The 25,634-nt window shown below is 46.6% G+C and overlaps 1 protein-coding gene across 2 annotated transcripts in view; it reads left to right on the top strand.

Annotated features, from left to right (window-relative positions):
- LOC137420545 (dedicator of cytokinesis protein 1) overlaps window positions 1–25,634 on the top strand; it is a gene marked incomplete in the record, with an annotated part of 615,378 nt that overhangs the window by 114,963 nt on the left and 474,781 nt on the right. For both annotated transcript variants that reach the window (XM_078772553.1, XM_078772554.1), the window contains 3 exon segments: window positions 7,562–7,710; window positions 9,686–9,827; window positions 10,610–10,749. In XM_078772553.1, the coding sequence (XP_078628679.1) occupies window positions 7,562–7,710; window positions 9,686–9,827; window positions 10,610–10,749 (431 nt within the window).

The following is a 25,634-nucleotide window of genomic DNA, read 5'->3' on the forward strand; positions in this document are numbered from 1 at the left end:
TGCTTTGGTTTCAACAGCGTGAAGACGAGCTAGGTGTGAGGCAGGAGCACCAGCCCAGAGGGGAGAGCAGTATTCCATTGAGCTGTGGATGAAAGCCTTGTATGTGGTGAGGAGCTCAGGTGTGCCAAGGAAGGACTTCGCACGACGGAGGATGCCCAGTCGGCGACTGGCTTTGGAGGCCAGATTTGAAATGTGGTTTTCCCAGGAAAGATCATGGCAGATAGTGAGACCCAAAAGCTTGAGTGACAGAACTTCTTGGAGAGGATTATTCAGAAAGTGGATGGGAGGGTTGTCCAGTCGGTCTTTTCGGAGAGACATCGTAAGAGTGTGAGATTTGTCAGGATTGAAAGACATGTTCCACTTGTTTGCCCAGTCTGTGATTTTGTCCAGGTCTGCAGAGAGTGAGGAGGCAGCAGACTGCCGATCTGAGGGATGAAGAATGGAGCGACAGAGAGTAGAGTCATCAGCAAAGAGATACAGAGGATTTTCCAGAGAGTCAGAGAGATCATTGATGAAGGCCAGAAAAAGGACAGGGCCTAGAACACTGCCTTGTGGAACTCCAGCCTGAACAGGAAGAGGAGATGAGAGAAACCCATTCAGGGCCACACGTTGACTACGACTAGAGAGGAAGTCCGCCAGCCATGCGTGGAGATTTCCATGGATACCAAAAGAGGAGAGTTTGGTGAGCAGAGCGGGGTGCCAGACCGTATCGAAGGCACGTGATATGTCAAGGGAGACTGCTCTAATTTCCTGTTTGGCATTGAGGACCTCCATCCATTGTTGAGAAAGCAGAAGCAGCATGTCCAGAGTAGAGTGTCCAGGTCTGAAACCAGATTGATGATCAGAGATCAAGCCATTGGAGAAGAGGAAAGATTTCATATCTGAAGCAATGATGGATTCCATGACTTTGCTGATAATTGGGAGAAGGCTGATTGGTCTGTAGTTGCTGGGATCTGTTTTTGCACCTTTTTTGTGCAAAGCGGTGATGTTGGCAGATTTCCAAGCAGATGGAAGATGACCTTGAGCAAAAGAGAGGGTGAAGAGAACAGAGAGAGGGAGTGAAAGAGCGGAAGAACAGGATTTTAGGACCCGTGGGCTGATGCCGTCAGGTCCAGTTGCAGAATCCGAGTCGAGGGTTGACAGAAACTTTTCCACCTTGTCAGGAGGAAAGGACACAGAGTCCAGGAGCAGCTGGGTACGACTGGGTACGGTGGGTACAGAGAGGGATGGGTTTGGGACACAAGATTTAGAGGCAAACACAGAGTTGAGGCATTCAGCTTTTTCACGTGCGGAGTCAGCCGTGTGGCCATTTGAGGTGAGGGAGGGGATGGAGGGGGAACAAACACCAGAAACAGATTTGACCAGACGCCACCAGGATTTGGAAGAGGGAGACAGATAAGAGAGTTCGGTCCTGAGAACGGAGAGATATTGTTTCCTGGCTCTCCTGAGGGTGGACACACACTTGTTTCGGGCTTTGTGAAAGGAAATGAGATTTCCTTCCGTTGGATTTGCTTTCCAGGAGACGAAATCAAGTTGTTTCTGGCCAATAGCCTCACCACAAGATTCCGTGTACCATGGACGGGAGGAAGGGTATGACAACAGAAGACGAGATGGGATAAATCTGTGCATGAGAGAGAGCAGTTTGCTTTGGAAGAATTCCCAGGAAGAATTTATGTCAGAGGCAGTAGAGATGGGAGACCAGTCCAGATGATTGATGGCTGCTTGAATTGAAGACCGTGCCAGTTGGCCTGAGTGAAATGCCAGACTTGTCGATGCTGAGGAGGCTCTCTGAGAATGGTCAGAGAGATGTCCACTTTAACAAGCACATGATCAGAAGAGCCGATTGGAGCAGAAGAAGAGCAGCAGACATTTTCAGGGAAGTTAGTCATAACCAAGTCCAGAAGAGAAGATGCTCCGTTGACTGAAATCCGGGTCGGGAAATTGACAGTTTGTGTCAGTCCCAGTGAGTCACAGAAGTCCTTTGCTGAAGAGCCATGGCTGGTGAGAGAGGTACCCACACCCAGCCAACTGGCATGGTGACAGTTGAAATCACCACATATGAGGAAGAGAGAGTTGGGATGGGTAGATAGAAGTTGGTCCATATTCTCAGACAGCGAGATGTAGATGGAGTCATCACTGTTTGGTGGACGGTACAACACACATATGAACAAAAGGTGGGAGCGAAGGGGAAGCCGTAGCCAAAGGTATTCCTGGGGGTGAGGTGGAGAGAGGGCAGTGCAGTGCGAGTGAGGAAGAGAGTTTTTTATAAAGATAGCAACCCCACCTCCAGGACGAGGCTCAGGTCTATCATACCGGAGTAGGGAGTAACCTGGGAGAGATACCAAGGAATCAGAGACATCATGAAGGAGGAAAGTTTCTGTTAAGCAGATCACGTCTGGTTTGTCAGAAGCAACCTGTATGGAGAGATCAGACATGTTTGAGCGAAGGCCCCGGATGTTTGAGGTCCATACTGTTAAGGAAGAGGAAGGGGGAGCATCGGATACAGAACAGGGGGGGGGGGGAGCGGTAGGGTAAGATGTGGAAGAGGAGGAAGAGGTAGGGAGAGCTGTTGAAGGTGTGTCAGAGATTACAGAATAGCTCGGAGAAAGGGAAGGATGGGGCAGACAAAAGGTTTGATGGTGATTGGGAGAGGCGCATTGAGGTGTTATTTGATGAGGGGGAAGAGCGAGGCAGAAGGTTGAGGGAGATGAAGGTGAAAGTTGGAAGGGGGAAGAAGCGGGGAGGACGCTTTGAGGGGGAGGGGTGAGAGGGGAGTCTAGGAGGGGAGGAGCGAGGGAGAGTCTCGGAGGGGAGGGGTGTGGGGGGAGATTTGAAAGGAATGGGTGATTGGGAAGATTTGGAGGGGAGGGGCAAGGGGGAAGATTTGAAAGAGATGGGTGATGGGGATGATTTGGAGGGGATGGGCAAGGGGGTAGATTTAGAGGGGAGGGGTGATGGGAAATGGGATTTTGGGGTGATGGGATTTTGAAAAATGTACGATTAATGGGAAACGAACATTTATTGCAAAATGAGTTTCTTGAGACATTCGAGTCAAAAATACGTTTGAGGACGCTGGAGGGAGGATGGAGTGCTGGAGAGTTTAGGGAATGAATTAAAGATGCACTATAAGAGATGGAATTTTTTCTTGGAATGAATGGATTTGGTGAGCAAGTCGAAAGCATCCTTTTATAGAAGAAGAAGAAAAAGGTGTTATAGAATATGACAGAATACAGGTCTTCAGGGTTCAGATGAGACATTTTTTAACAACGTGATCACAAACAGCGTGGTCGAAGAATGAACGAACGAACAACTAAGAACCAATAAACGAATAAAAACGGAAGGAAATGTTTTTGGGTTTTTTTTTTTTTTTTTTGAGATTTTAAAACAAGGAAGTATGGGATGAAAAGACCGTGAAAACAGAGACCAGAAAAAAATTTCAGCGTAATCGGAGAACCGCTGAGACAAAAACAAAGCCTAAAGCCAAGGTTGGACACAGTAGCCTAGTACTACACTTAGGCCTCAGAATACACGATGAGAAAGACCGACGATTCTGTACACAGGTACAAAAAACCAACGCCAAGAATACTATTAAAGACACCCCAATAGATACATACAAGACCAGTTTCGCCAAAAACACAATTGTGAAAAGTTACTTAACTTCGAAAGCGAGCGTGCATGGACAGCTTTGAAGAGACGAGACCTCCAATCTTGCGCATGCGCTACTACACTATGCGCTACTACATCTCTTTATAAACCGAGGATTGTGATAATAATTTCATCTTATACCTGCAACTAGATCTCTTTATAAACCGAGGATTGTAATAATCATTTCATCTTACACCTGTAACGAGATCTCTTTATAAACCGAGGATTGTAATAATCATTTCATCTTATACCTGTGACTCGATCTCTTCATAAACCGAGGATTGTAATAATCATTTCATCTTATACCTGTGACTAGATCTCTTTATAAACCGAGGATTGTAATAATCATTTCATCTTATACCTGTAACTAGATCTCTTTATAAACCGAGGATTGTAATAATCATTTCATCTTATACCTGTAACTCGATCTCTTTATAAACCGAGGATTGTAATAATCATTTCATCTTATACCTGTGACTCGATCTCTTCATAAACCGAGGATTGTAATAATCATTTCATCTTATACCTGTAACTCGATCTCTTTATAAACCGAGGATTGTAATAATCATTTCATCTTATACCTGTAACTAGATCTCTTTATAAACCGAGGATTGTAATAATCATTTCATCTTACACCTGTAACGAGATCTCTTTATAAACCGAGGATTGTAATAATCATTTCATCTTATACCTGTGACTCGATCTCTTCATAAACCGAGGATTGTAATCATCATTTCATCTTAGATCTGTAACTAGTTCTCTTTATAAACCGAGGATTGTAATAATCATTTCATCTTACACCTGTAACGAGATCTCTTTATAAACCGAGGATTGTAATAATCATTTCATCTTATACCTGTAACGAGATCTCTTTATAAACCGAGGATTGTAATAATCATTTCATCTTATACCTGTAACTAGTTCTCATTATAAACCGAGGATTGTAATAATCATTTCATCTTATACCTGTAACGAGATCTCTTTATAAACCGAGGATTGTAATAATCATTTCATCTTAGACCTGTAACTAGATCTCTTTATAAACCGAGGATTGTAATAATCATTTCATTTTAGACCTGTAACTAGATCTCTTTATAAACCGAGGATTGTAATAATAATTTCATCTTATACCTGTAACTAGTTCTCATTATAAACCGAGGATTGTAATAATCATTTCATCTTATACCTGTAACGAGATCTCTTTATAAACCGAGGATTGTAATAATCATTTCATCTTAGACCTGTAACTAGATCTCTTTATAAACCGAGGATTGTAATAATCATTTCATCTTAGACCTGTAACTAGATCTCTTTATAAACCGAGGATTGTAATAATCATTTCATTTTAGACCTGTAACTAGATCTCTTTATAAACCGAGGATTGTAATAATAATTTCATCTTATACCTGTAACTAGATCTCTTTATAAACCGAGGATTGTAATAATCATTTCATTTTAGACCTGTAACTAGATCTCTTAATAAACCGAGGATTGTAATAATAATTTCATCTTACACCTGTAACTAGATCTCTTTATAAACCGATGATTGTAATAATCATTTCTTCTTGTACCTGCAACTAGTTCTCTTTATAAACCGAGGATTGTAATAATAATTTCATCTTACACCTGCAACTAGATCTCTTTATAAACCGTGGATTGTAATAATAATTTCATCTTATACCTGCAACTAGATCTCTTTATAAACCGAGGACTGTAATAATCATTTCATCTTATACCTGTAACTAGATCTCTTTATAAACCGAGGATTGTAATAATCATTTCATCTTCCACCTGCAGCTAGATCTCTTTATAAACCGAGGATTGTAATAATCATTTCATCTTACACCTGTATCGAGATCTCTTTATAAACCGAGGATTGTAATAATCTTTTCATCTTATACCTGTAACTAGTTCTCTTTATAAACCGAGGACTATAATAATCATTTCATCTTATACCTGTAACTAGATCTCTTTGTAAACCGAGGATTGTAATAATCATTTCATCATATACCTGTATCTAGATCTCTTTATAAACCGAGGATTGTAATAATCATTTCATCTTATACCTGGAACTCGATCTCTTTATAAACCGAGGATTGTAATAATAATTTCATCTTACACCTGGAACTAGATCTCTTTATAAACCGAGGATTGTAATAATCATTTCATCTTACACCTGTATCTAGATCTCTTTATAAACCGAGGATTGTAATTATCATTTCATCTTACACCTGTATCGAGATCTCTTTATAAACCGAGGATTGTAATAAACATTTCATCTTATACCTGTATCTAGATCTCTTTATAAACCGAGGATTGTAATAATCATTTCATCTTATACCTGTATCTAGATCTCTTTATAAACCGAGGATTGTAAACCGAGGATTTCATCTTACACCTGTAACTAGTTCTCTTTATAAACCGAGGATTGTAATAATCATTTCATCTTACACCTGTAACTAGATCTCTTTATAAACCGAGGATTGTGATAATAATTTCATCTTATACCTGCAACTAGATCTCTTTATAAACCGAGGATTGTAATAATCATTTCATCTTACACCTATAACGAGATCTCTTTATAAACCAAGGATTGTAATAATCATTTCATCTTATACCTGTGATTCGATCTCTTCATAAACCGAGGATTGTAATAATCATTTCATCTTATACCTGTAACTCGATCTCTTTATAAACCGAGGATTGTAATAATCATTTCATCTTATACCTGTGACTCGATCTCTTCATAAACCGAGGATTGTAATAATCATTTCATCTTATACCTGTAACTCGATCTCTTTATAAACCGAGGATTGTAATAATCATTTCATCTTATACCTGTAACTAGATATCTTTATAAACCGAGGATTGTAATAATCATTTCATCTTACACCTGAAACTAGTTCTCTTTATAAACCGAGGATTGTAATAATCATTTCATCTAACACCTGTAACTAGATCTCTTTATAAACCGAGGATTGTAATAATCATTTCATCTTACACCTGTAACGAGATCTCTTTATAAACCGAGGATTGTAATAATCATTTCATCTTATACCTGTGACTCGATCTCTTCATAAACCGAGGATTGTAATAATCATTTCATCTTAGATCTGTAACTAGTTCTCTTTATAAACCGAGGATTGTAATAATCATTTCATCGTATACCTGTCACTAGATCTCTTTATAAACCGAGGATTGTAATAATAATTTCATCTTATACCTGTAACTAGTTCTCTTTATAAACCGAGGATTGTAATAATCATTTCATCTTGTACCTGTAACTAGATATCTTTATAAACCGAGGATTGTAATAATCATTTCATCTTATACCTGTAACTCGTTCTCTTTATAAACCGAGGATTGTAATAATCATTTCATCTTATACCTGTAACTAGATCTCTTTATAAACCGAGGATTGTAATAATCATTTCATCTTACACCTGTAACTAGATCTCTTTATAAACCGAGGATTGTAATAATCATTTCATCTTTTACCTGTATCTAGATCTCTTTATAAACCGAGGATTGTAATAATCATTTCATCTTATACCTGTAACTAGTTCTCTTTATAAACCGAGGATTATAATAATCATTTCATCTTGTACCTGTAACTCGATATCTTTATAAACCGAGGATTGTAATAATCATTTCATCTTCTACCTGTAACTAGATCTCTTTATAAACCGAGGATTGTAATGATCATTTCATCTTATACCTGTAACTCGATCTCTTTATAAACCGAGGATTGTAATAATCATTTTATCTTATACCTGTAACTAGTTCTCTAAATGACATTGCAGTGCAGGACTCGTTCCATCAATCTCTCAACGTCTTAAGTTGATTGATATGTTTTTGATAATAAAGGCAATGTGCATATTTAATTGATTATTTGCTTCATATATTTTTGTCTCAGAGTGGAAACAAAAAGATGGTGCATCAGGTTATGGACATGATGCATGAGCTTATCGACTGGCGGAAACAGATCCTCTCAGGAACTCTCCCATTGGATGAACTCAAGGAGTTAAAACAAAAAGTGACGTCAAGGATTGACTATGGTAACAGGTTAGTCCTGGATGAACTTGGGGGGCCATCACGTGTTGATTGTAGTGGTCGTATATTCCTAACTTAAGAGAAGGTCGTAGTCGGGTGGAAAAGGCGGCATATGCAGAACCTTCAGAAAGTATTCACACCCCTCGACTTTTTCACATTTTGTTGTTAGAGCCTGAATTTAAAATGGATTAAATTGAGATTTTTCTGTCACTGATCTACACATCTACACTGATCTACCCCATAATGTGAAAGTGGGATTTCTTTTTTTAGAGATTATTCATAATGTAATTAAAAGTAAAATTAGAAGATTAATTCAAAATGAAAAGCTGAAATGTCTTGAGTCAATAAGTATTTAACCCCTTTGCTATGGCACTCCAAATTGAGCTCGGGTGCATCCAATTTACTTTGATAATCCTTGAGATGTCTCTACAACTTCATTGGAGTTCACTTGTGGTGAATTCAATTGATTGGACATGATTTAGAAAGAAACACCTTTCCATATAAGGTCCCACAGTTGACAGTGAATGTCAGAGCACTATGAAATCCAAGGAACTGTCAGTATAACTCCAAGATATAATTGTGAGGAGGCAAAGATCTGGGGAAAGGTATAAAACAATTTCTACAGCGTTGAAAGTTCCCAAGAGCCCAGTGAGCTCCATCTTTAGGAAATGGAAAGAATTTGGAACTATCCAGACTCTTCCTACAGCTGACCGTCCGATCAAACTGAGCAACCGGGAAAGAAGGACCTTGGTCAGGGAGGTGGTCAAGAACCCAATGACCACTCTGACAGAACTACAGAGATCCCTGGGTGAGATGTGAGAACCTGCCAGAAGGACAACAGTTTCTGCAGCACTTCACAATTATAGGCTCTATGGGAGAGTGGCCAGATGGAATCCACTCCTGAGAAAAAGGCACCTGACAGCACACCTAGAGTTTGTAAAAAGGCAAGTGAAAGACTGAGAGCATGAGCTAAAATATTCTGTGGTCTGATGAGATGAAAATTTAACTCTTTGGCCGGAATGCAAAGTGCTACATCTGGGGGGAACCGAGCACAGCTTATCACCCATCTAACACCATCCCTACCAGTGAAGCATAGTGGTGGCAGCATCATGGTATAGGGATGGTTTTCAGCAGTAGGGACTGGGAGATTGGGAGACCTGTTGCTCAAAGCAACATTGGAATGGCTTCAGAACAATAACGTGAAAGTCCTTGAGTGGCCCAGCCAAGGCCCAGACTTGAATCCCATTGAGAATCTGTGGAAAGACCTGAAGAGTGCCGTTCACCGATGCTCCCAATCCAACTTGACAGAGCTTGAGCAAATAAGGGGGGGGGGGGGGGGGGCGGGGGGGGGGTTGAATACTTATGTGGTGTGAATACTTTCTGAAGGCACTGCATATGTCGTACACTGTGGAGGTATTCTGTGTATTCGTGGGGTTCGGGGAATGTTTTTTATATTCTTGTTGACATAGCAAATCGATAGATGAAATCATGAGGATGTTGGTTGAGGTATGCTAGCCCTACTTGGTGAACAAAACTTGGTGGACCGGTTGGGTGTCTGACAAGGACGATTCGATTAGATTTTGGTGAAGATCTGAATATGGATTCGGATATGAGAATTATTTAATTTTTGAAGTGATTCTTCACCATTGGGGGATAGGGCCAAAAACGATACATAGCAGGATATCTCCAAAAGTTATGGATAGTTTTGGATGAAACTTGTTGGACAGGTTGTGTGTGTGACAAGGAAGAATCGATTCAATTTTGGTGAAGATCCGGATCCGGATCCAGCTTGTAGAATTTATGTGATTCTTCACCATTGAGTGACATGGCCAACCAGGTATGCTCTCTACTGAGTGCTGTTCTAGTTTTGAATTTTGTATAGTCTCTGCATTTCAGCACCTTGGTCATGTCTGTGCATCTTCCTGCTCAAATTTCTTTGTTTCATTCCTCCTTTGCTGTTTTGTGAAGCATTTTGTTTTAACCACAGCAAACTCGGACTGGATCAGGTTGTGAGAGATGACGACGGTAACATCCTGGATCCAGACAAGACGAGTATAATCAGTCTTCTCCGTGCACATGAGAACACCATGCGCCAGATCAGCAGTCGTCGTGCTCAGGAGGAACGCACGGTAATGAACAAAGCGTGGAGGACTCGTCCGTCATCCACCAGTACTTGTATTTTTGGGGGGAAGGGGGTGATATTATAATTGTTATTTTGATTTTTAAGAATGGATATCAGAATGAAGATAATTTGATTCTGTTCCCCGCACCCCACTTCCCTCCCCCAGAGACCGATGATTTAATTTAAATCTGTTCCCCCCACCCCACTCCCCCCCCCCCGGAGACCGATGATTTTATTTGATTATGTTTCCCCCAGCCCACTTCGCTACCCCCCACCCCCCAGAGACCGATGATTTTATTTCATTCTGTTCCCCCCAGGCCACTTCCCACCCCCCCCCAGAGACCGATGATTTAATTTAAATCTGTTCCCCTCACCCATTCCCCCCCCCCCCCGCACCCTGGAGACCGATTAATTAATTTTATTCTGCTCCCCCCCAGCCCACTTCCCCCCCCCCCCAGAGACCGATGATTTTATTTGATTCTGTTCCTCCCAGGCCACTTCCCCTCTCCCCCGCCCCCCTGGAGACTGATTATTTTTGAAATGTAATTTTTGTTTCCCTTTGAATGCAGAAACCAACCCTAACTGCACTATCTCTAATTCCTCATGATGAATGTGTTTAAATCAATGAGGGACTTGATGCTTCTGGAATGATTGTTCTTGTGTTTCTAAAGAAATTGGCCATGGGAGTAATGCTCGTACTTGGTGTACGAATGGTGGTGCTTCGTGTGTGGTGCTCAGAGAGTAAATGGTGTTCGCTCGGTTTCGCCCTTTTCCCCTCATCTATTGCAGGAATCGTTCTTGCAGATTAATTTGGCCTTGGTTCATTCCCACAGCCTATTTGTGGCGGTACGTAACTTTGTTTGCATCATCGGTGAAGAGACCGAAGTATTCATGTCACTGTACGACCCCATAGAGTCGTCCTTCATCAGGTAAATGTCTTTGCTTTTGCTTTATTTGCCCTTTAACCTTCAGCTCATGTCACATGTTATTTCAGATCTCATGGAATCATTTGTGTGACATTCCCATTTCCCTCTCTTTATTTTCATCGTATCTTAAAAAGACAAGAAAATCTTCCTGCCTCTTAGTTACCTCCGCCACCAAAGGTGGATGATGGAGGTTATGTTTTTACCCCTGTTTGTCTGTCTGTCTGACCGTTTGTGAAAAAGATATCTCATAAAGTTTTGGACGGATTTGGTTGAAATTTGGCAGAGATGTAGTGTATGCGACAAGGACGAAATGATTAGATTTTGGTGAAGATCCGGATTCTGATCCGTCTACTCGAATTTTTAAAGTGATTCTTCACCATTGGGAGATAGTGAAGGAGCTGGGGCTCCCACGTCGATCGGGAGAATGGACGCGACAAAAAGCTGGAATTCATCCGAGTTGCTTTAATCAAACCAAACACTCAGGCACTCTGAAAAGCCCGTTTATCGGGCAGCAATATATATACATATTATCCCGGAGCGTTTTCCCAGGAAAGGCGAGAGGGAGCGTGGCCCAGCGTCCTGGCTGCGGCCTGGCAAGTTGAGGGCGAGCCTGCCCGGGCATGCCCGGGCGTCCCGACCGAGGCCTGGCAAGTTGAGCGCGGGCCTGCCCGGGCGTCCTGGACGAGCCCGGCATGGTGATCGCTCCGCGTCCTTGATAGGTGCAAGGCGATTGTGAAAACCCAGCGGTAGCCGCTACACACGTCCCCCCAGAATCGACTTGCACCGGCAGGGTCAATTTGAGGGGGGTCCTGATGACCCGGCCGAAGCGACCCCTGGCGGGTCGTGGGAGGGGGTCCGGTGTGGTGGTGGGCGGTCGAGTGGGGGGCACCGTGGACGGGGGGCGGCCTCGCCGCGGCGGAAGGGCCACCCGTGGTGGGTGGTCGACGTCCACGTGCGCCGGCTTGAGGCGGTCCACCGCAATCCGGTCCGACCTGCCGCCGATGTCGATGACGAACGACTTGTCGTCCCGTCGCAGCACCCGGAAGGGCCCGTCGTACGGCGGCCGGAGTGGCCCCCGATGTGTGTCGTGATGCACAAAAACATACTCCGCTGTGCGAAGTGCTGGGGGGACGTAGGACTGGTGGTCACCGTGGTGGGATGTTGGCACGGGGGCAAAACCGTCGGGCGGCCTCCTGGAGGTCCGAGCGCTGGTGAGCTGCGGACCAGGGACTGGTAGCGTCGGGCACAAATTCGCCCGGGACGCGTAGCGCCTGGCCATAGACAAGCTCGGCGGTGGATGCCTGGAGGTCCTCCTTGGGGGCCGTGCGGAGGCCCAAAAGGACCCACGGCAGCCGGTCGGCCCAACCGCCGTCTTGAAGGCCGGCCATGAGCGCGGCCTTCATGGAGCGGTGGAATCGCTCGCACAACCCGTTTGCTTGGGGGTGGTAGGCCGAAGTACGGTGGAGCTTGACCCCCAGGTTGCGGGCGACCGCGCCCCACAGCTCGGAGGTGAACTGTGGTCCGTGGTCTGACGAGATGTCTGCCGGTGCGCCGAAGCGGGCGACCCAGGTGGCGATGAAAGCCTGCGCCACGTCGGCGGTGGTGGTGGAGATGAGGGGAACGGCCTCCGGCCACCTGGTGGTCCTGTCCACCATGGTGAGCAGGTGTGTGAACCCCCGTGACGGGGGGAGGGGGCCCACCAGATCCACGTTGACGTGGTCGAAACGTCGTTCGGGCACGGTGAAAGGTGCCAGCGGGGCCTGGGTGTGTCGGTGGACCTTGGCCCGTTGGCAGGCCGTGCAGGTGCTGGTCCAATCGCGGACGTCCCGACGAAGGCCGTGCCAGATGAATCGCGCCGACACCAGCTTCTGGGAAGTTTTCCGGCCCGGGTGGGAAAGGCCGTGGAGGGAGGCGAAGATGCGGCGTTGCCAGGTGACGGGCACGATGGGGCGAGGCTGGCCTTGGGAGACGTCGCAGAGCAGGACAGTGTCCGCGAAGGGGATGTCGGCCAGGCGGAGGCCCGTGTCCGCCGCCCGGAGGGCTTGCACCGTGGTGTCGGTGGTTTGGTCCGCCGCCATAAGCGCAAAGTCCACGCCCAGGTGGACCGCGTTCGCGCTGGCCCGGGAAAGACAGTCGGCCACGGCGTTGTTTTTGCCGGCGACGTGCCGGATGTCCGTGGTAAACTCCGACACGGCGGAGAGGTGGCGCTGTTGGCGGGCCGACCACGGCTCCGTGACCTTGGCCATGGCGTAAACCAATGGCTTGTGGTCGACGAACGCCGTGAAAGGTCGGCCCTCCAGGAGGTGGCGGAAATGGCGGACGGCCAGGTGTAGACCGAGGAGCTCCCGGTCAAACGTGCTGTATTTGAGCTCGTTCGGCCGGAGCTGCCGGCTGAAAAAAGCGAGTGGCTGCCAAACCCCGTTCACCCATTGCTCATGTACGGCGCCCACCGCGTAGTCGGAGGCATCCGTGGTGAGGGCGATGGGAGCGTTGAGCACCGGGTGAGCGAGCAGTGTTGCGTCGGCGAGGGCCCGCTTTGAGCTTTGGAAGGCCGCATCCATTGCTGCGGACCAGGCGATGTCGTGCTTGGCCGGCTTGCCCCGGAGGGCTTCGTAGAGGGGCCGCATGAGTTGAGCAGCGCGGGGCACGAAGCGGTGATAAAAATTCACCATTCCCAGGAATTCCTGCAGGGCCTTTATGGTGCGGGGACGCGGGAACGTGGTGATGGCCTCGACCTTGGTTGGCAGCGGCACGGCCCCGTTCTTGGTGATGTGGTGGCCCAAAAAATCAACGGCCGTCGTGCCGAAGTGGCATATGGCCGGGTTGACGATGAGGCCGTGCTCGCTGAGGCGCCCGAACAGTGTTCGGAGGTGGAGGAGGTGCTCGGCCCGGGACGTGCTGGCGACGAGGATGTCGTCCAGGTAAACGAAAAGGAACGGCAGGTCACGCAGCACGCCGTCCATCAAGCGCTGGAACGCCTGAGCTGCGTTCTTGAGACCAAACGGCATCCGCAAGAATTCGAATAAGCCGAACGGCGTGATGACTGAAGTTTTAGGGACGTCGGCCGCCCTGACAGGTACCTGGTGATATCCCCGTATGAGATCAATTTTCGAAAAAATGACCCGTCCCGCCAGACGGGCGGAGAAGTCTTGGATATGCGGGATCGGGTACCTGTCGGGGGTGGTAGCGTCATTGAGACGGCGGTAGTCGCCACACGGGTGCCATCCACCCCCCGGCTTTGGCACGATGTGCATTGGCGAGGCCCACGCGCTATCGGAGCGCCGCACGATGCCGAGGTGCTCCAACGCGTCGAATTCGGCCTTCGCCACGGCGAGCTTGGCTGGGTCGAGGCGGCGGGCCCTGGCGTAGACCGGCGGGCCCGTGGTTGGTATGTGGTGCTCGATCCCATGCCGTACTGCGACGGCCGAAAACGTCGGCCGCGTGAGGGCCGGGAACTCCGTGAGCAGGCGAGCAAACTCGTTCGCCGCCGGGACGGCGCATGCCAGCTCGGTCGGCGCGGAGCTGCTCAATGTGCATACCAGGGAGCTGAAGGTTTCGGCGTTGATTAAACGACGCCGTTGGACGTCCACCAGCAGTCCGTGTGCGCAGAGGAAGTCGGCGCCTAGCAGAGCCATGGGCACGTTTGCGGTTACAAACGTCCAAGCAAAGCGTTGGCCGCCGAAGCAGAGGGTGACGTTGCGCGGGCCGAAGGTGCGGATGGTCGATCCGTTGGCCGCAACCAAGGAGGGGCCGCAAACCGCGGATTGCCTGTCCTGGTCAGAGGCGGGTATGACGCTCAGTTGGGCGCCGGTGTCGCACAGGAAGCGCCGTCCGGACGCTTTATCCGTGATGAACAGTAAGTTGCCCGTGTGGCCGGCGCTCATGGCTGGTAATGAAAGCCGGCCCGGCCGTTTCCCGGCCTGCCGAAGGTGCACGGGGGTCGGCATGTCCGGGCCTTCTGTCCGAACCTGGCATGATAGTAACACCACGCTTGGTCAGGTGGAGGCCCCGGTCGTCGTGCTGGAGGTGGTCGGCTCGGTGTAGCGGCCGCCAATTGCGTCGGCAGTTCGGTCGTCGACTGTGCCGGGTGCTCGGGCGCCATGGGTGTTGCGTCGGACGGCGGTGGGTCCCATGTCGCCGCTGCGATGCGCTGTCCTGCGGCGGAGATCTTGTCGGCTTCTCTGGCAAGGGCCCGGGGATCTGTGATCGTCGTGCTTGCCAGGGCGAGGCGTACCGGGTTAGGCAGCTGACGGAGGAACAGCTCCCGGAACAGGAATTCCGGAGAGTGCTCGCCGAGCAGTGAAAGCATGTAGTCCATTCGCTCGGAAGGGCGCGTGTCGCCGAGCTCGGGCAGGTCGAGCAGGCGCCGTGCGCGTTCCGCCGATGGGAGGACGAAAGCGTCGAGGAGAAGCTTCTTAATCGCGCCGTATTTGTCAGCGGCTCGCGGGCTCTCGAGGAGGCTCAGGGCGCGGGCCGCGGTGGCCGAACCGAGCGCTGCTACCACATGGTGGAAGCGGGTGTCGTCGGCCGTGATGCCTCGCAGGGCGAACAGGGAATCCGCCTGTGCGAACCAAACCGCCGCGTGAGCCTCCCAGAAGGTAGGCAGTTTAAGGGCGACTGCCGTGTCCATGTCGGTAGGTCACCAATGAAGGAGCTGGGGCTCCCAAGTCGATCGGAAGAATGGATGCGACAAAAAGCTGGAATTCATCCGAGTTGCTTTAATCAAACCAAACACTCAGGCACTCTGAAAAGCCCGTTTATCGGGCAGCAATATATATACATATTATCCCGGAGCGTTTGCCCAGGAAAGGCGAGAGGGGGCGTGGCCCAGCGTCCTGGCTGCGGCTTGGCAAGTTGAGGGCGAGCCTGCCCGGGCATGCCCGGGCGTCCCGACCGAGGCCTGGCAAGTTGAGCGCGGGCCTGCCCGGGCGTCCTGGACGAGCCCTGCATGGTGATCGCTCCGCGTCCTTGATAGGTGCAAGGCGATTGTGAAAACCCAGCGGTAGCCGCTACAATAGGGCCAAAAACGATACATAGCAGGGTATCTCAAAAAGCTGTGGATGGATTTGGACGAAACGTGGTGGAGAGGTTGTGTGTGTGACAAGGAATAATCGATTATATTTTGGTGAAGATCTGAATATGCATTCGGATATGAGAATTATTTAATTTTTTAAGTGATTCTTCACCATTGGGAGATAGGGCCAAAAACGATACATAATGGGATATCTCAAAATGTTATGGATGGATTTGGACGAAACCTGTTTGACTGGTTGTGTGTGTGACAAGGAAGAATCGATTCAATTTTGGTGAAGATCCGGATCCAGCTTGTATAATTTTTAAAAGTGATTCTTCACCATTGAGTGATGTGGCCAAAAACGAGGGGTAGATCAGGGTATGAAAGACTGGACCGACCTATGGTGATTCCTGCGATTGATTTTGATTAAATGTGATTCTGTATTGTGATTGTCTGGTCTACTCTGAGATACAAAACATAAACTGTTCACCAGGCGAAGGTATGCTCTCTACTGAGTGCCGTTCTAGTTTTTTTTCTTGCCATTATTAGTCGATGGATCTTGTGTGTTTGTTCATTGTAGATGTCGTTATGATCTTTGACAGCTGTTGCTGTTGACCTATGAACATCTTGGGGTTTCACCAGTTTCTAACTGTGTGCCAATAATCAGCAACACTGGTCCGTTCGAGTTGGACCACACGCTTGAGGGTGTGCCGGGGTGCGCTGTCTTTGTTTGGCAGACAAATTCCCTCTTGGTTTTCCTTGCTCTTAAACTGCCTGCACTCGTGATTGTTATACCAGACTACTTCCTATCACATTGCTGGGATTCCAAAAGAGAAATACCTTTGTGACGCTTCCCACCCCCTTCCAGTAAATTCACACCACCTCCCTTTTAACCACAACCCTAACAGCTCAATGCACAGAACTGTGCGAAAATTTTGTGTAATTTTCACTTTTGTGCTATTATTTCCCATTAAACGTTAATGGGAAGTTAGAAATGTGCGATATCGGTAGCTAATTATGCAAATTTACATGAAACTCGATTTGATATTACAGTTGCCTTTAAGTTCTGCATATAAAATAAATTAGGGAATTGAAGCAGATTGATTGTAAAAGCAGATTGTATAATTATAGCATGGACCGTGGACGCGTAGGAGATATGTCGATGTTTTTAAGTAGGGAAACTGTAGCTTCAGATTATTTGTGTCTTCACATGGGGTGTAAAGCTGTGTTAACTAGATCGGGATAAATCTTCACCAAAATCGAATTGATTCGTCCTTGTCAGACACCCAACTGGTCCACCAAGTTTCGTCCAAATCCATCCATAACTTTTTGAGATATCCTGCTATGTATCATTTTTGGTCCTATCTCCCAATGGTGAAGAATCACTTAAAAAATTATAGTAGCCGGATCCGTATCCGGATATTCATCAAAATCTAATCATTTTGTCCTTGTGACATACGCTACCTCTCTGCCAAATTTAGTCCGAATCCGTCCACAACCTTTTGAAATATTTTGTTCACAAACGGACAGACAAAAGGACAAAGAGACAGACGGGTGAAAACATAACCTCCTTCCACCTTTGGTGGGGGAGGTAACAAGGTCGGCCATAAAAACCTCCGTTTAAATAACAACAACAACAACCGCCGACAAAGGCCAAGCAAACAGGCTCCCGAACTAAACCCCGCTTCCAAAGATCATAACCGCCATGCCACTCCCCCGAAGTTCAGGATTGGTCGGGGTGATGTCATGCAGAAACGTTGAGCAAAAGGAGGTTGAGTGGCTTTTGTCTTTTTGCATGGACAATAAAGCTGGGCCATTTTTGTCCGCACTGGGCATTTTCTGTGCTTGTGCTGTGTGGACTTTTGGCGCTTTGGAGGAGGAGGCTGTTGCGGCCGCTAAGGAGAAGCAATAATGCAGTGGTGTGTGCGGCTCTTGGTGCTTCGGGCAGAGGGACACGACAGAGGACAGCCCTCACAAATTACGTCGCATAGAGGAGGAGACGACGAGCGATGTGTAGCGACGAGTAGGTGACGAGGAGAGTGACTCCGCGCCATCTTGTGCACACCCCGCACGGTGGCTTCAAGGTTCGACGACCGCCAAGCTCCTAAAAGCCATTTGGGACCAAAGCTGAGTGCCGGCCGGCGAAAGGAATATTTATTTTTATTTTATCTATCCCCTCGTCTGTATTTGAGTCTGTGTGTGGAGGTACCTCGGTTGGAGTTTTAGTTTTTATCTTAACATTTATTTCGACAATTTCATTTCTTGCTTTATTTTTATCAAATCATTATCGCTGAATTCTCTTGGTCGTGTTTGCATGTTTTGTGGGTTCTGGAATAAACCTGTGTGCTTCGTTCAGGTAAGCAATTCGCATCCTTCCATCCCGCGTGCGCCAAAAATAACCGTCATATTAGGCTGTCACCTCGAAATTAGGGATCGTTCTGGCTATTCGTCCAAGGCTGGTCTTTATCAGTTACGGACACGACAGTATCTATATTATAATAGCCGTAGATGATTCTGTCTGTCTGTCTGTCTGTCTGTTGGGCGTCTGTCTGGGGTGTGGCTTACTCGGTTTGCAGAGTAGCTCCACCCATAGCTCCACCCATTCTGGGAGTGGCTTCATATAATTATAAACAAATATCCACCATTTTATTAACTCGCACAGCTTTGAGGCCTGTTTTGTCGGCCCGTGGTGTCTTGCTCTCTCTCCCAGTTTTATTTCAAATCAAATTCGATATATCATTTCATTTTTCACAGTCGCTAACATAGTTTTAGACTCGGTTGAAAAAAAACGGGAAGAAAATCCAATGAAAGTTGCCGTTTATAGAACGAAATGAATTCTCAAACGCCTGTAACTTCAAGGCCATTGAGTCTCTCTCACGCCTTTATCTCCAATCTAACTCACCATATGATTACATTTTTATCGATGGTTTTAGACTCGCTGTCAGCAATAATTGAGAACATTCCACACACGTGGGAAAATGCAGAGATATATTTTTAAAAATCGCGTCATGGTGTATCATACACCGCCCAACATGACACCGACGGCAACGTGTCGATACATATTAAAAATTCGATATATCATTTCATTTTTCACAGTCGCTAACATAGTTTTCGACTCGGTTGAAAAAAAACGGGAAGAAAATCCGATGAAAGTTGCCGTTTATAGAACGAAATGAATTCTCAATGGCCTGTAACTTCAAGGCCATTGAGTCTCTCTCACGCCTTTATCTCCAATCTAACTCACCATATGATTTCATTTTTATCGATGGTTTTGGACTCGGTGTCAGCAATAATTGAGAACATTCCACACACGCGGGAAAATGCAGAGATATATTTTTAAAAATCGCGTCATGGTGTATCATACACCGCCCAACATGACACCGACGGCAACGTGTTGATATATATTAAAAATTCGCTTTTGCTTTTCCGTTAAGATATATTACTTTTTCGTTTGATGACAGTCGTCACAAAAACGTCAACAATGATGCCGACATATATTTCTTCGTTTTTATTTCATTAAACATTATTAGCCAGAATTAAAATATGTTTCAGGAAATTACCGAGAGATATTTTTTCGTTTTTTAAAATTAGTTATGTGCGCATACACTTTAAATAGGTTTATTTGAAATCTTTAATTTTCCACAATATAATTTACTTGCCATTTATCATTTGATGATTACGAGACAAATTCCTCTTGAGGATCGTGACAATTCATGCGCTGCGTGGAAACTTCTATTTCCAAAATGAATGAGACGCTCGATGAAGAATGCAGACTTGAACAGGATGTAGCAAGAAAACGAATGAGACGGGCGAACAAGTCCATCGACAAACGTCAATGCAAACTTGCGGGGTCACCCGTGGGAATCCCACGGGCAAGGATGTGTGTGACATTTCGACATATTGAGTTATATGCTGCACATTCATTTTTACAAAATGGTTACTGGCAAGTCATCAGATCCAGAAATGGTGTAATGAACACAATTTATTTACGCGCAAGCACGAAAGCAAGACGGGCCGATTTCCGATTCCGACGGGCCGATTTGGAGCAAGAAAAAGAACGAGACGGGAGAAAAACGAGAGAAACGAGATGGGGAAAGCCGATTGGAGAGGAGAGTGAGGAGCGATTGGACAGGAGTGAGGAGTGATTGGAGGGGAGTGTGAGGCGCGATTGGAGAGGAGTGTAAGGTGTGATTGGAGAGGAGTGTGAGGCATGATTGGAGAGGAGTGTGAGGCGCGATTGGAGAGGTGTGTGAGGCACGATTGGAGAGGAGTGTGAGGCGTGATTGGAGAGGAGTGTGAGGCGCGATTGGAGAGGAGTGTGAGGCGCGATTGGAGAGGAGTGTGAGGCGTGATTGGAGAGGAGTGTGAGGCGCGATTGGAGAGGAGTGTGAGGCGCGATTGGAGAGGAGTGTGAGGCGCGATTGGAGAGGAGTGTGAGGCGCAATTGGAGAGGAGTGTGAGGCGCGATTGGAGAGGAGTGATTGGAGGGGAGTGTGAGGCACGATTGGAGAGGAGTGTGAGGCGCGATTGGAGAGGCGTGTGAGGGATTGGAGAGGAGAGGAGTGTGAGGGATTGGAGAGGTGAGGGATTGGAAAGGAGAGGAATGTGAGGGATTGGAGAGGAGAGGAGTGCTAGGTGGAGAGAGGAGAGTGTCAGGTGGAGACAGGAGAGTGTCAGGTGGAGAGGAGTGAGGGGTCACATATTATGTGAAATAAATAAATTGTGTTCATCACACCATTTCTGGATCTGATGACTTGCCAGTAACCATTTTGTAAAAATGAATGTGCAGCATCTAACTCAATATATCGAAATGTCACACACATCCATGCCCGTGGGATTCCCACGGGTGACCCCGCTAGTATTATCATGTGCTCGTAATATCCACTTACCACAAATCTTGTATATAAAGCTCAGTTCGTGTTTGTGTCACAATCACCGCCCATTCTACAGACATCGTCTTCCTCCCTCTCCCCAGCATCTCAAGCACGCCCATCAATATACAGTATGTAAAACGAAAAACACGATCGTCCGTGTGTGAAGCCGTCCGTGAATCTCTGAAGCAGTGTGACTATATATGTATTAATTATGTACTGTTTGAATGTCACTTGCATCCTGACGACATGTAAGTCTATTAATTATGCACTATTGGAATGTACCTTTTAAACCTTTTGACCCTTTTGACTGCTGAGACTCCTTAGACCTTTGAAGACACTTTAAGACCCCCAAGACCTTAAAGACCCCAAACACCCTTTAAGACACCCAAAACCCTAATAAGGACTAAGACCCTTAAATACCCTTAAGACCCAAATATCCTTTAAGACACCCAAAACCCGAAGTAAGGACAAAGGCCCTTAAAGACCCAAATACCCATTAAGACACCCAAAACCCTAATAAGGACTAAGGCCCTTAAGACCCCAAAGACTGTAAGACCCCTTAAGCCCCCCTAATACCCTCCAAGACCCCCCTTACCTTTGAGACACTTTTGACACTTCAGAACCCTGAGAGAGTAACACCATTTAGACCCCTTATACCCTTCAGACTGATGAGGTAATTTGGACTGAGGATAATTTCGAGCTTTAGACCACTTGGACCATTTTTGACCATTTTTACATGCTTGAGAGATTAGACCCCTTTGATCCCTTGGACACTAAGAATAGGTACACCGTATCCCTGCGTGTCGTAAAAGATGACTAAGAGGGTTGGCATCAGGAAGGGCATCCGGCCATAAAAAAACATTGCCTCAAAAACGGAACCATGGCAATTACAACTACATATGGGCAGGGTACAGCCCGAAGTGGAGATCGGTTTCTGAGGTTTGGGACATGGAATGTAGGGACAATGACAGGGAGATCAGGAGAAGTGGTGGAAGTATTGGTCAGAAGAAGAGTGGACATATGTTGTGTGCAAGAGACGAGATGGAAGGGAAGTGGTGTGAGAATGGTGAAGGGTAGGCAGGGACAGAAATACAAGTTTGTGTGGCAAGGGTGCCTGGAGGGTGTGAATGGTGTTGGTGTCCTGTTTTCTGAGGAGTTTGTAGACAGTGTGGTGAGTGTGACGAGAGTGAGTGATAGGTTGATGATGGTGAAAATGATGATTGGAAAGCTCTTGGTGAACGTCATCTCGGGATATGCTCCGCAGGTTGGTCGAAGCGATGAAGAAAAGGACAAGTTCTGGTGTGCGATAGAGAAGCTGATGGAAAACGTGAAAGATGAGGAAGTTGTTGTGGTAAGAGGAGGAGACCTCAATGGACATGTGGGAAGGAGTATGGATGGTTTTGACGGAGTTCATGGGGGTTACGGATATGGTGTGAGAAATGGAGAAGGTGAAAGGATTTTGGAGTTTGCTGATGGAGCTGATTTGTTGATTTGTAATACTCAGTTCCAGAAAGAGGATAATAAGCTTGTTACATACACGTCAGGTGGGTCGACGACAACCGTTGACTACCTGATGGTGCGTAGGCGAGATAGGGGGCACCTCCGGGACACAAAGGTGATCCCGGGGGAGGAGGCTGTTTCACAGCACCACTTGGTTGTCTGCGACGTAAGGGTGAAAGGTGCGAGGAGAGCTCGGCGGGTGAAGTACCAACCGAGAATGAAGGTGTGGAGGTTGAAAGAGGTGACAGTACGGGAGGCATTAAAAGAGAGGCTGAGTAGGGTCGAAGATTATGTGGTTGAGCTTGAAAGTGGTTGGATGTCGATGAAAGCTAGTCTTTTGGGAGCCGTTGGTGAGGTATGTGGATGGACAAAAAGACCACCGAGGCACTCGGAAACATGGTGGTGGGATGATGAAGTTGGAAAGAGGATTGATGAGAAGAGGAAGAAGTTCAAGGAGTGGCAGAAGGCGAAGGGTACGGGAGCAGAAACAGCAGAGCATGAAAGTTATAAGGCAGCCAGGAAGGCTGCAAAGAAAGAGGTAGCAAAGGCGCAGGAGGCATGTAGGAAAATGTTCGGAAAACGCTTGGATTCGGAAGAGGGTCAGAAAGCAGTATTCAGGATGGCAAAGCAGATCGCGAAAGAGAGGTGTGATGTGATGGGGGTGAGTTGCTTGAAGGATGAAGTGGGACAAATCGTTGTCGACCCAGATGGAATTAAAGGAAGATGGAAAAGATATATGGAAATGCTGTTGAATACAGAGAATGAATGGGATGGCAACATAGAGAGTAACCCAGTTTTAGGACCGGCAGAGAAGACAACTGAGAAGGAAGTTGAGGAAGCGATAAAAGCAATGAAGGGTAGAAAAGCGGGAGGGCTGACGGGAGTTGTGGGAGATATGTTGAAGGCAGGAGGAAGTTGGGGTGTGAAGAGAATGAAAGAGATCTGTAATCTGGTGGTGAAAGAAGGCCGCATTCCAGTGGATTGGGAACTGAGTACCCTCGTCCCTCTATACAAGGGGAAAGGTGACCCTCTGGAGTGTGGCTCGTACCGAGCGATAAAGTTATTGGAGCATGGAATGAAGGTATTGGAAAGGGTGTTGGAGAGGAGGATAAGGAAGAAAGTGAAGATCAACGAAATGCAGTTTGGATTCATGCCAGGAAGAGGAACGACAGACGCGCTTTTCATTGTGAGGCAGTTGCAGGAGAAGTACATGGAGAAGAGGAAGAAGTTGTTTCTTGGGTTTGTTGATCTGGAGAAAGCATTCGATAGGGTACCACGCAAAGTATTGACATGGGCATTGAGGAAGTTAGGAGTGGAGGAATGGTTGATCAGAGTAGTGATGGCAATGTACAAAAGAGCGCGCACAGCTGTAAGGACGAAGGACGGGAACAGTGGTGAGTTTGAGGTGAAGGTGGGAGTGCATCAGGGGTCGGTACTAAGTCCACTACTATTTGTAGCTGTGATGGAGGTGCTGGCTCAGAACGTAAAGGAGGGTTTACCGTGGGAGTTATTGTATGCAGATGATCTGGTGTTGATTGCGGAAAGTATGGATGGACTGAAGGAAAAGATGAACACGTGGAAGGAATGTATGGAGACAAAAGGTCTGAAGGTGAATATCGGAAAGACGAAGGTGATGGCAAGTGGTAAAGCATGTGGTGAGGTGGAAAGAACTGGGAAGTGGCCCTGTGTTGTGTGTAGGAAGGGTGTCAGAGTGAACTCCATTCAATGTACTATGTGCGCTGAGTGGGTTCATCAAAAATGTCGTGGTCTGAGAGGGTCATTAACCAGTGTGGCAGCTACATTCAAATGTAAGGTGTGCACAGAGGGAGCTGCAGATGGAGGAAATGTTGAGTTGGATCTTGGAGATGGCGTGAAACTGGAAGGTGTGAAAACATTTTGCTACCTCGGAGACATGCTGAATGGAGAAGGTGGATCAGACTCGGCAACGGTTGCTGGAGTGAGATGTGCATGGAAGAAGTTTCGGGAACTGAGTGGCGTGCTGATGATGAGGGGAGTGTCGTTGAAGCTGAAGGGAAAGGTGTATGCTGCATGTGTGAGAAGTGTTATGATTTATGGGAGCGAGACATGGGTAATGAACGTAGAGCAGCAACGAAGGTTGGAAAGGGTGGAAATGCGAATGGTTCGACGGATGTGCAGAGCATCATTGAGAGAGAGAAAGACAAATGATGAATTGCGAAAGATGATGGGAATAGAGCCTGTGATTGATGCTGTGAGGAGGAACAGGTTGAGATGGTTTGGTCATGTGTTGAGGAAGGATGAAAGTGACTGGTTGAGAAGAGTGATGGAAATGAATGTAGAAGGAAGCAGAGGACGGGGAAGACCGAGAAAGACTTGGCTAAAGATGGTGGAAGAAGAAATGCGGGCAAGGGGGTTAACAAGGAGAGATGCAGAAAATAGGGCAAAATGGAGAAGATTGTCATGGGGACCGCAAGGCTAACCCCCGCTCTAGCAGGGAAAATGGCCTTTAAAATGCATGTTGTTGTTGTTGTTGATCCCTTGGACACTAACTACTATTGGGAAGTACTCATGATAGTTTAGACCATGGAGAACTTTTTCAGTGCACACCACCAAACATCTATAGTCCTCTTGCAAACCACAGACTATACTTTTTTCAGCAGGTGATGTGCAAACTCGACGCACCCAGATGGCGGTTACTCTGCTATCCAATATATCAAGAAGAAAGTTTGATTGTTTGTTAGTTTTTGCATTTGGACTCTGCAGTTATATATCTGCTTGTTTTAGCTCTTTCACGAGCCTCGATTCAGTATCCCAAAAAAAAAAACAAAAAAAAAAAACAGATTAATAGAGGAGAAGGAGGTGTTTGTTAATGCTGAAAGTCGGCTGCGCATGCGCGCAAGATTGGAGGTCACGTCTCTTCAAAGCTGTCCATGCGCGCACGCTTTCGAAGTTAAGTAATTTTTCACAATTGTGTTTGTGTCGAAACTGTATCTTTCTTTCGGTGTGTGTACATATTTGGTGGTGTGTACCTTTAATAGGATTCTCGGTGTTGGTTTTTCATACCTGTGTACAGAATCGTCGGTTAGTTCCTGTTGCGTATTCTGAGGCCTAGTGTAGTACTAGTAGGCTACCGTGTCCGACCTTGGCTTGAGGCTTTGTTTCTGTCTCAGCGGTTCTTCGATTGCGCTGCAATTACTTTCGGTCTCTGTTTTTCCCGGTCTTTTCACCCCATACTTCCTTGTTTTAAAATCTCAACTCAAAAAAAAAAACAAAAAAAATTTCCTTCTCTGTTCTTATCCGTTTGTTCATTCTTATTTGTTCGATCGTTCTTCGACCACGTTGTTCGTGATCACGTGATCACGTTAAAAATGTTTAAACTGTCCCCTGAAGAACTGTATTCTGTCGTATACAACAACACCTTTTTCTTCTTATATAAAAGGATGCTTTCGACTCACTCACCAAATCTATTCATTCCAAAAAAAAATTCCATCTCTTACAGTGCCTCTTTAATACATTCCCTA

Source organism: Myxine glutinosa, chromosome 2 (assembly GCF_964187855.1).
Source record: "Myxine glutinosa chromosome 2, kmMyxGlut1.1, whole genome shotgun sequence".
NCBI lineage: Eukaryota > Metazoa > Chordata > Myxini > Myxiniformes > Myxinidae > Myxine > Myxine glutinosa.